This window comes from Myxocyprinus asiaticus, chromosome 35 (genome assembly GCF_019703515.2).
Source record: "Myxocyprinus asiaticus isolate MX2 ecotype Aquarium Trade chromosome 35, UBuf_Myxa_2, whole genome shotgun sequence".
NCBI lineage: Eukaryota > Metazoa > Chordata > Actinopteri > Cypriniformes > Catostomidae > Myxocyprinus > Myxocyprinus asiaticus.
The window spans coordinates 15,234,652-15,246,931 of record NC_059378.1 but is presented as its reverse complement, the minus strand read 5'-3'; the positions used below and the strand labels follow the sequence as shown (position 1 = coordinate 15,246,931).

The 12,280-nt window shown below is 37.8% G+C and overlaps 1 protein-coding gene across 1 annotated transcript in view; it reads left to right on the top strand.

Moving 5' to 3' along the window:
• slc25a26 (solute carrier family 25 member 26) overlaps positions 1–12,280 on the top strand; it is a 64,347-nt gene that overhangs the window by 37,043 nt on the left and 15,024 nt on the right. The window contains exons 6-7 of the mRNA XM_051672994.1: positions 58–102; positions 10,078–10,147. Coding sequence (XP_051528954.1) covers positions 58–102; positions 10,078–10,147 — 115 coding nt within the window. The remainder of the gene's footprint in view (positions 1–57; positions 103–10,077; positions 10,148–12,280) is intronic.

The window sequence follows — 12,280 nt, the reverse complement described above, 5'->3', positions numbered from 1 at the left end:
CTTGCCAATATGCAATTCAAGTATACTTAATAAATTCACCTTTGTTTTACATTTCAGATCCCGTTCTCGCTGGTGCAGTTTCCTCTCTGGGAGTACCTGAAGGTATTAATCCACTTTCTTTACTCTTTAATTTGTAACTTCCTCTCATTCCTCTCTAATTTGGCCCCATAATGTTACGCTAATAAAGGAATAATGACCTGTTAATGGTCTGACACATTTACAACTCAAACTACCTCTTCGCTTGATATCACTTACTAACTCTCTTTTTAGTTACTCTCAAAATTTAATTGGTTGCCCTCACGGGTGGTGCTTAAATGGAATCGTAATTTCTCACGAGCCTTAAGTCTTGGCCCACTGTCTATTCCCCTTTTCATTGTCTGGTCTGAGCCACATAAAAGTCATTTTTCTTCAAAAAAGCCTAGTTTGTGAGGATGACATCATGTCTCCAGGGCGAGAGCAGAAAATTCCATTAGCACTCTTGGCCTAGCGACCAGAGGGGAGCAAAAAAAGAGAGGCTTTGGAGGACAATAGCACGTGCAGCTGTGGGCGAGCGTTAACCGCGATTCTCGCCCTTAATAAGGAGTGTCATTCATGGCCTGCTCTTTGTGACATGTTCAAAGGCATTCTCTCACTCCTTCATGCTTTCATTTTTTCACCCTCTCCGGCCATCTGTGCTGAGTCGTTGGAACGTGAGAGTCTTTGGTAAACTCTCTCTTTCAAAATTACATGGCTTTGAAAAGCAAGAAATCGTAGATGAGACAATGGCATGGAATGCCAGTGTTAGTTTTATACAGCTGCTTACGCTTCATTGATCCTTTCCAAGAATTCCTTTTTCGTTCAAATGTGCATTCAGTTTTTAATTACCATGTAAACAAGTTTTGTCAAGTGGCATAAAAGCAGTACTGTGTCTTCCCACATTTCACATAATGAAGAATTACTGCAGATCTTTTGCTTCAGGACTGAATTGTGCTTTAGACTGACAACTTTGAGTCTGCATGTCACTTTGGAAGATTCTTCGAGCAGCTGAATCGATCTGCCAGCATTGTATTAGTAGAGTGTAAATCAGTGATAGCAGCATGGTAGAGATACAGCATTAAGTGTGATACATGCTTAATTCCAACACATAATGTCCCTTTGGCCCCAAGCACAAGTTTGGAAAAATTATACATATTTTTCATGCTCTTTGGAAATAAATGTAGACATACTCTAACATTCACAGCACAGTATCTAAGGTGCACACATGGGTCATTCAGAAATCAGCATGGTTATGACATCACAACTATGAGCACATTAACATATGACTTCCCACTCTGGTATGCTGAGTTCATCCAATCACAAAATCAGGTTTTGTATGGTTATGGAAATCCTGGAAAAATTGTGGAATTTAGAAATTGTGTTTTTTTGTGTCATAAAAAACAAGTTTACACAATGTTTTGGAAAAGTCATGGAACTTTCTAATAAATTATTTTCTATAATACGAGTGCATTCGAATATAAATCGTACCCAGCCACAATCCGGTGAATCAAATAATAAGCCAGTTCATATTATTGCTGTTTATATAATGTTCTTTTCCATTCTGCCAGGTTATACGTAGCAAGGTGAAGCTAAGTTTATGAACTGATGAACATCAGGGTATGAAATTATCACCTGCCAAATGCGTGTCCTTTTTGTGCAGTGGTGGGTAATTTTGCTAATCTGCCCACCACTGTGGCGTCCGGGTGACCTATTCATCTTGGAGTGACACTTAACAAGAAATGCCTTTGCTTAGACATGGACTAAGCAAAAGAAACACATTTGAATATATTTTGAAGAACAGATTAAAAAAAAAAGCTGTCAATGCCCATGTCTGCTTTGTGAAAATCGAGTCGATTTTTGCTCATGGAAAAGTCATGGATATTTACCTGTCAAAATGTGTATGAACCCTGGAAAATAATCTTTGGTTGACGTCTTAAAGACTTCTGAAATACTAGGTCACTCAAAAATGAAACTTTTGCCGTAATTTGCTTACCCCCATGTAAGTTCTACCGCATATTAATTTCTTTCTTCCATGAAACACAAAATGCAATGTCCGAGCTGTTTCTTTCTTTTTTTTTTTTGCCATACAACTAGGGCTGTTGTGGTGGCACATTTTTACGACTGCAGTGTTTAAGGGCCAACCACTGCCGGTGAACGGTGTAGAATGGTGGTTGGAGGGCGGGGGAGGGCGTGCACATAAATTATGCGTCTATTGTGGATCAAACTTTTAAAAGTGCGTAAGTGCGTAATTAAACATGCAGTAGAAATGAAACCCTTTGTAAAATATCACAAAAAACCCAAAATACCACAATACAAAACTAAAAAAAATAGTTTGCATTGGTTTTAGAATTTCTGTCTGTTATTGCACCAATAGCCTATCTTATATGACGGTAACATGTAAACATCAACAGCTAAAAATATGTCTAAATCTGTTAATATAGCTAAACTCCAATATTCAGCACAACTAAATATCAGTTAACAGATGGACAATAATTAAATGGTGGTTCAGTTCTACCTTGGCTGAAAGCTTTTCAATTGTCAGATGTTTTGAATTTTTTCGACAGAAGAAGAAAAGAAAAAAGAAATTGTCCGTGTTTTGAGAGGATCTCTCTGGGCTTATGATGTTTCCATGTTTGCACTGAATACATGTTCAAAAGCAGTATTGATCTTGTTAATGAAATTATTTACAAAACTTAATGAGGTGTTTTTTGATTCTGTTAACAAAGATGAGATAGAAAAATACTCATCATGAGGAAAATTAAACAATTGTACTTAAAATGTATTGTTGATGAAAATATGATGAGAAATAAATAGGCTTGGGATTGATGCCTGTTTCATGCATTAACAATCGGAAGATTTTTACAATGGTTATCGATACACATCGGGATTTTTTTTAGATATAAATGGGGCTACCCTTTGCACAATAGTCTTTGTGATTTCAAACATATTTCTCAACACAACTTTGGTAAAGTGTGAGCAGCAGGGTAAATGAAACAGTGTGAAATTTGAAATAATTATTTTCCATGAAGGTACATACACAGTGCGGTCTAGCCGTCTCTCTAGGCTGCTCAAAAATCTGCAGTGCCATGGAGTGTAACTCGCACAGTTTTCCATTAAATTTGACCCAAAGCATTATCAAAGGATAAAGATTTCCTCTAGCCATCAGGGGATGATATATTGTGAATATGCATCTTTCATATAGCTTACACTGTATTTTCAGTTACAAGTATGTCTTTTTGTGGTTTGACAGCTTGAATGAAACCTCTTCAAAGATACATACAGAGAAACTGCATAATCATTTCTAATCGTTCAGTTTGCGCAGTTAAACCAGTTTCATACACTAACCTGCAAACTCACGAACAGCACTTTCATTCTTGAAGAAGTAGAACCTTCGGAACTTTTGTGTATGCATCCTGTGCGAGGAGCTCTAAAATACACTTCCTATGTTGTGATACCTGTGCCTATCGACCTGCTTCAGTAAATGTTATATCACCCCCTTGTTGTCTCCCAACGCTATTACGGCAGACAAGTGAATTGAAAAGCACGCAAATTAGGCTTCTAATTTAAATGTCGGCTAATATTAATATATCAATGCCTCAAAAATATATTGATAAAATAACGTGCCGATCAATAATCGATATTTCGATATTTTATGACATGCCTAGAAATAAATAACACTGCAAGATATTACCAATGCACTAACAGTATTTTAGAAGAAAAAAAATCTTGTTTGAATAAAACAAATGATCCAGTCATAGTATTTTAAGGATTGCTCCATCTGAGCTGCGGGAGCTAAAAGAGCTGAACACTGATAAACTGAAGCACTTTTTTTTTCTTCTGTATGACATTAATCAGCAACATCAACGACATAAATATAATATTACCACTTACATCTGCACAGACAATGAAGCAAAATGCACAGCTGAACTTGAACAAGTTGCACGCTATGTGTATCTCGTTGTGAATAGGCCAGTGCCATAACAATGTGATTAAAATCCTAAATTCAAAAAAAAAAAAAAAAAAAAAAAGGAAAATTAAAACATCTCTAGCATTACGAATCGGCCTAATACTTAACTTTACTCATTATATGCTATTATTTCATGAATTTCAGGTTTTCGCAAGGTTAGGTTTTCGTAAGTTGATGCCTTTAGCTACACATCGTCACAGTGGTTTTAGCAGCCCTACGTACAATGAAAGTTAATGGTGATTTACACTAAAAAACGACTTAGTATACCAAGACGTACATGAGTCATATCGACTACTTTTATGGTGATTTAGGGTGTTTTTTGTGCATTTTGAAGCAGTGTAATAATGTGGGGTCGGAATGACATTAAGCTGAGTGAATGAAGACACAATTTCCATTTTTGGGTAAACTGTTTTTTAGTTGCAGGGTCAGAGAGAGGGTGGAAAATGGTCATGTAAAACTAAATTATGATGAATTATGGCACAAGAAATTTAAATTTAACATTAAAATGAAAGTTCAGGGAAAAAACAAAATGCTGCAAAAATGAAGAGTGTGGCCTCTTTACAGCTGTGTGTATGGATTTTTGATCACATGTCAAGCACAATGGCTGCTGCATTGCAACAGCAGGCCACACAGAATCTACAAAATAACCCGATCTACAAACCTGGCAAGCATTTCATGTCAAGAAACCAAACCCCAAGTATCGCCAAACCACCTCTCAAGTCATTCACACCAAAAACAACTTAAGCCCCAGCATCTGAACGGCAGGCCACACCAAACCATCTGTTCTCTCCAGCGGATCCCACAATTCCCAAAGTTTATCTACAAGCAATCCCCTAAATCTGTCTTGCTCTGTTACAAAACCACCAAACAGCTGTGTCATTACATCACCCAGCCATTCATTTTCCACCATGCCCACTCAACTCGACATTTACTGTAAATATCAGCGGATCAAACTTATTCCCCTGATTAAGTGCAAATGTGTCATAAGCAAGTTTGTTTAAGTAATTGAGACTGAAATGTACAGAGTTTCGCCAAGCCTGGGTGGTGTGGTCAGGAAATGTATGGTGAATAAATCTTAGATATTGAGTTTGTTTATGGTTAGAATGAGGTCCATGCTTTTAATGCTTTTAAATTTATCTTTTTTTTATCAGATCAATCTGATCAAAGGATTTTTTTATGCAAAGGTGGACTCAGGTAACATGAATTTATCCCTCATGTTCTGTTCATGTACATTCTTTATGTTTGGGGTCCTAGAGACCCCATTACTGTATAATTGACCTTTATTTTCCTTTTATTGACCTAGATTGTTTTAATATGTTTCTCTGACTTAAAGTTCTTCTTTATTAATGGTTTGAAATAGTTCTTTACTTTCTGTCCATCACATAAAGTGATCGTATAGCTTTAGAAGACTTGGAATATAGTGCATGTGTCCTATTGATTTTATTGTGGTTTTAATGAGATTTTTTTGTTTTGTTTTGTTTGTTTTTGTCCTTTTTTGAGCTTGACAGACCACACAACAAGTTGACAGAGTCGCTATTCACTTTCATTATATGGCAAATAAACCCTATAAAGACTTTTTTACATTTTTAATTTTGTGTTCTACAGAAAAAAAGACAGGTTTGGAGTGAAATTAAAGGGATAGTTCACCCAAAAATGAAATTTCTCTCATCATTTACCCTCATGCCATCCCAGATGTAAATGAATTTCTTTCTTCTGCTGAACACAAACTAAGATTTTTTTTTTGTGTGTGTGTGGGGTGGGTGGATTTTCCCCCTTTTGGAATGCCCAATTCCCAATGTGCTTTTAAGTCCTCGTGGTCACGTAGTGATTTGCCTCAGTCAGGGTGGTGGAGGACGAATCCCAGTTGCCTCCGTGTCTGAGACCATCAACCTGTGCATCTTATCACATGGCTTGTTGAGTGTGTTGCCACAGAGACATAGCATGTGTGGAGGCGTCACGCCATCCACCACGGCGACCACGCTCAACTCACCACGTGCCCCACCAAGAACGAACCACATTATATCGACCACGAGGAGTTTACTCCATGTGACTCTACCCTCCCTAGCATCCGGGCCAATTTGGTTGCTTAGGCTGGAGTCACTCAGCACGCCCTGGGATTTGAACTAGCGAGCTAGCGAACTCCAGGGTTGGTAGCCAGTGTATTTTACCACTGAGCTACCCAGGCCCCCCAAACTAAGATTTTTAGAATATTTAAGCTGTGTTGGTCCTCACAATACAAGTGAATGGGTACAAAAATTTTGAAGCCTCAAAAAGCAATAAAGGCAGCGTAAAAGTAATCACATCGCTGCTGAAGATATGGATTTAACCACTGTACCCATTCACTTGCATTGTATGAACCTACAGAAATCTTTGTTTGTGTTCAGCAGAAGAAAGAATTTCGTACACATCTGGGATGGCATTAGAGTGAGTAAATGATTAAATAATTTTCATTTTTGAGTGAACTTTCCCTTTAAGGTTAATAATGACCAGTTATAAATTTTTTGGCTAAACAATTCTTTTTACCTCCCAGAAATTCTCTCACACTACAACTTTGCTTGAATATCTTCAGTGGCTTCCAGGACCTGCCAGAATCATATTAAACACGCTGTTCCCGTCACACAAGGCTGCCTATGGCCTGGCTCCCTGGTTCTCACAGACCTTTATTAAACCATACAACCCAGTCTGGCTGCTGAGATCAGCTATGTCAGTTTATCTAGGTCCTCTATCTTTCCACATGAAAGGAGCCCACCTGTTCAGGTCTAGAAATGCTCCATACGTGCTTCTCAATGGTGAAACAAACTCCCAGTCACTATTTGAACAGCAGACAAAAAAAAAAGTAAACTTGTTGACCTGACTTAGTGCTTCTGTCTCGCACTTTAAAACCAGTAACCCTATGTAGTCCCCTTGTACATACCGGGTTCAATATAAGTTAAGCTCAATCAACAGAATTTGTGGCATAATTTTGATTAGCACAAAAATTTATTTTGATTCATCCCTCCTTACAGTGAGGTGCTTATAATGAAAGTGAATGGGGCCAATATTTGTAGGGTTTAAAGGCAGAATTTTATAAAAGCAGTTGTTTTAATTCTTCTGTTTAAACTGTAAAATTTCACTTTCGCTTTCACTCCCACTTTTTTTTAACGTTTAATTTCAGCCACTATAGTGGTCCTTGTGGCAATGCTGAGAATGCAGTGCATACATGCATCACCTTATGAATTGCATTTTGACACATTTTGAAATGCAACTCTGCATGACATCTAGTTTGCATAATTAGAAGCATTTGCATTTAGAAACCTGTGTACAGTTTGTTTTGGCCCTAAGAGTATCAGCACTATGTTTGTGATTTGTACTGTATTAACATTTTTAGTTGCACTTAAAGGTGCACTCAGTAAGTTTTTGTTCACATTGTCTGGGACTTACACTGTCACCTATGGGCGTGGATGCAGCATAATGTAAACTCAATAGTTTTCAGTTACAGATGCCATTGTAGAAATTCACTATTCACAGCCAGCCAGGATTAATTAAATCCCTGAGTGAAAGCATCCAATAACAGGACGGTTACAGAGATCAAATGAGTAGTAATTGGCTGGTCACATGATCCTAACATGGCAGCCCCCATGTGGGGACCCTCTCCATGTAGAATAAAACAGCTTTTATAAAGTTACTGATATGACTGAAGTCTTCATCTCATGTTAGTGGTCATGATTTTAGACATTGGTTTCAAAATTACAATTCATTTCTCTTTAGAAGTAACACTTGTTAACTGAGGAAAACATTACTGAATGCACCTTTAAGGTTGACTTTTAGTTCCAGTTTATGCAATTTCCTATATGTAATTTTAATAAAGCAATTGCCATGATTGCAAAAATAATTAAAGTTGAATGTAACACCTGTATTGTTGGATGTAGTTCATGTCAGGTACATCCTAGCAAATGGCATTGTGGTCAGGCAGTTTGTTTTGAGGTAAACTTGCGTCCAGTTTATTTTCAGTGAGTGTGACTGGGATGAATGTATGTTCTCCTTCACAGAGCTCTTAGATCTTCAAAACAAAGACTGTCTCTTAATCTGACAGCTAATGAAAGACACATGATGTTCTGATGAGGAGAAAATTTGTGTGTGTGTGTTTTTGTGCACAGAGTTGGAGGGGATAACTCATAATTATTTCATGCTGTTCTTCAATTGTTTTCCATTCTTAGCCATACGATTCTCCTGATCTGGAGCTGTAGGAGATCTCCAGCAATTATCTGTGGCCTGACTGTATAATAATACCAACCAAAACACAACACAAGTGTAACACAAAACCAACAAACATAAAATCAGTGTCTGTGCACACTGAAATTATACACACATCCAATTCTCTTTAAAGCTGAAGTGTGTAATTTCTGCATTACTAAAGTCACCAAATGGAATTTCAAAAATATTGCTAATTTCAAACAGATTCCAGAATACTTCCCCCATCTTCTATTGGTTGTACAAACAGATAGTCCTGCCCAAAACTCACACCACTGGTTGAACCCATGTTGCTGTGTCACGCTGGTCAAGCTGCTCAAACAAACATGTGTTAGACTTTTAGATTAAATCAACCTACGAATGGCTTACATATAGTCGACTCTGTATATTCTTAAGGTGGGACACGTGAAAGAATTTTAACATCGAAAAATGCCACCTCTTTAAACACTCTCAACTCAAACAACAATTAGCCGTCCTAAACTTAACACTAATTGTGTAATTGAGATCCTGTCAAACCTGTCCTACCTGAGGCTACAGATCACACCTGTAGCAGCATACAGAATCATCTACACAAAAGCTCAGTTACAATACCTAGTGAACTGCCTACTTTGTCATCATAGTCATTTTAAGGCTGGCGTCCAAGGTACCCAGTTTTGGCCAAATAGAAAGGCAGTATTGTATATATCCTTTGTATATAAAGAAATCTCGTAATGCATTGCTTTCTCAAAAGGTTTCATTCAAGGTGGCTGATGAACTGAGAGAAATTCTTGATGCTAAATATACTTGTATTTCCTTCAGCACCAAAAAGAACCCATAAAAAGACTTAAATCTAATAAAAAATTTACTATTGGCTATAAACTTTTTAGTTTCACGTTGTTAGCCTAGCAACATGTTAACATCAAACTTCATTTGAATCAATAGAGCACAACAGTGCCTGCCCACTTTTTCCTCCATCTTGGTTCCAGTAGAATTTTTCCTGTTCATTTTTTCCATAGAGTTTTTATAAAATCCTGTATACTTGCAGTCTTTCATGAGGGCACAAACTACGATCCCATGAAGCATTGTCCATGATGTAATGGGACTGAAAATGATGGAAATACTATTAAACTATTGATTTTAGGTTGTTGATTATAAGTATATAAACAACATATTTTAAGCTTTTTGCAACATGTTTAGATATATACAAATATATCATTAGTTTAAGGGTGAATGGAGATGACTCAATTGTGTCATGGAAGTGGGCGGTCGCTGCTTTGTTAGCAGCGATTCTCTGATTGGTGGATTGTTTTCCATCGGGATCATGGTTAGTGTAGTTTCCTACCAGTAATTCCACTATGAAACATGATTTTTAAACAATGAAGTTGAATTAATGGGAACTGACAGCTTCAACAGAGGCATATACCATTGATTTCTAGGCTTTCTAGGTTTTAGAACAATATCTTATGTAGCAGCAGTATCTCCCCTTTGCACGGTGTAGAAAAGCTGGACTCCTAATCTTCCATCTGCAACTCTCATCAAAGCTTAATATCAGTTTACCATCACTTCTTGAAACACGCATGTAAGACAATGTGTTTTCCAGGGCTAGTGTTGCATGTGCACACAATATCTAGGACAGAGTTCTGCTGAGCTGTGGAGTTCTTGGATGTTCTTGGCTTTTTTCTTTTCTTTTTTTTTTTTTTTCAGAATTTGTCACTGTTCCTTGAGGGGAAAATGAAACCATGACATCATACTGGAAATGTGAACATTAACATGGCTTTTTTGTTTAGTTCCCATACATGCAAACCCAAGGGCTTTGGGTTGTTTTTAAAATGTGTCTAATAAATGTAATAATCCCCAGTTGTCTCTCACTCTTTCTCTCTTTTTAGGCCGTGTGGTGGAGGAGGCAGGGGGGACGGCTGGACTCTTGGCAGGCTGCAGTGTGTGGAGCTGTTGCAGGTGTGTGGGATTAGCTTCAGCAAAGAGGTCGGGAAAAAGAGATAGGGAATTAGGATGGGGTCCAACACCAGGAATATCCAAACGTTACCCAGTCCATTCCTGTTTAATTCCACACAGGTCAAGATGGTCACATCAGGTTGTTCTCTAGCTGGTATAAACCGAAAGAGAGGGACAGAAACAACCAATTAGAGGTGGAAAGTGGGACTGGGTGATATAGCTAAACAAGTTATATTTTTTAGCCTTTTTACGATATTTGAGATAAATCTTGATATTAATATATTTTAATAGGAACACCTGTATATCTACTTATTCATGCAATTATCTAATCAGCCAATCGTGTGGCAGCAGTGCAGTGCATAAAATCTTGCAGATACAGGTCAGGAGCTTCAGTTAATGTTCACATCAACCATAGAATGGGTTTTCATAGAATGAAAAATTGTGATCTCAGTGATTTTGACTGTGGCCTGATTGTTGGTGTCAGATGGGCTAATTTGAGTATTTCTGTAACTGCTGATCTCCTGGGATTTTCATGTGCAGCAGTCTCTAGAGTTTATTCAGAATGGTGCCAAAAACTAAAAACATCCAGTGAGCGGCAGTTCTGTGGACGGAAATTTCGATCTTTCCCCATTTAATTAGCTAGTAGCTGTACTTTTATGCCACTTGTATCTATAGAAAATAGCTGCCCAGGAGCATTCCAAAGATGGCCGCTGAGTGGACTGACTTGCCTTGAAAGGTACTTTGACTTCTGTAACTTTCATAGCTGTTGTCAGCAGTTATTGAGTTTACTGGGTCTAAAGTAGATTCAGTCAAACTGTATCCAGGCTTATCCTAAGGGACTGCAAATGTGGCCCAGGGGCCTTTGCAGCTGTCTGACTCCCAAGTCACCTCACATTCTGGAAAGCATCTCAGCCCTGAGTCATAACTCATCATGGTCCTTACATGGTATTGCGACTGGATGGACAATATGGAGGAACAAGGACACTTCACCAAGAGGGGAAAGAACATGGCTGCTGGCCACACCATCTGGATACTGATCGTGAGATTGAAATGTGTGTGCACATGTGCTCCTTTGGCACAGATATACTGTGTTACAATTGCAGTTGTTAGAGTCATTGTGAAACATCACGAAAACAAATTTGAATTGTGATACATTGTATCTCTGATGGCACTGTTTGCTTACCATCACTGGCACAGTTATAAACCTCAAGAGAACAATTTATTTTCTAACTCTTCCTCAATGTCACTATTGTGTCCTTTTTAATTTTTTTACGAATGTTTTGGGTTCAATACAAATTTACAGTAGCTCTATCAACAGCATCTGACATGCTGTTGATTACCAATAAAATATTTTTTATTTAATTCTTCCCTCAGTTTAAAGCCATTAAAAAACATTTACAGTAATGCACTTACAATGGGAGTCTTACAAAAACACACTCTAATATACAATAACTAGGGTGTTAATCGATTAAAACATTTAATTAAATCATTTACTTAATATGCTTATTATTTAATCAATTTAATCGCAAAAAATCACACACATCAATATTTGCTGACAAAAGTCAAATACATTAAACTTCTATGGCAGACTAAAGGCCGAAACATACTTTATGCAAGTAGGTGAACACAGATTTGAGCGCTTGGCCACCGCATAGCCAACTTGTGGTCCGGTTGAATATGCATAACGTGCATTCTCGCGTTACCGTGGCGGGAACAAACCTCAGTACTCAAGGGGGTGATAGAGTTATGCTCAAAAGTCTGTTTTATTTAACTGGATTTGTTATTATTCTGGTAAGTTGCTATAAATATATTGACTCCCAGTAGCAGCGGACAGTGTACACTAATCTCACACCTTGTGGCAACATTGAGAATGAAATGCTTGTGTTATTATGAATTGTGATCTGACACCTTTTGGAACGCAACTATGACAGCTTGCGTAGCTAGAAGTGACTGCATTCATGTACTTGCGTAGAGTATGTTTCGGCCTTTGAGGCTTTCACTAACAGCTAGACAGAGTGAATTAGAATTGAACAGAAGGCAAGTTTATAGGCACAATAACTCCCATGCAGCGTTGCTAACATACACACTCAATACTCTCGAGTTGTTTATCCCCCCACCAAATTAATTCGATTGGTC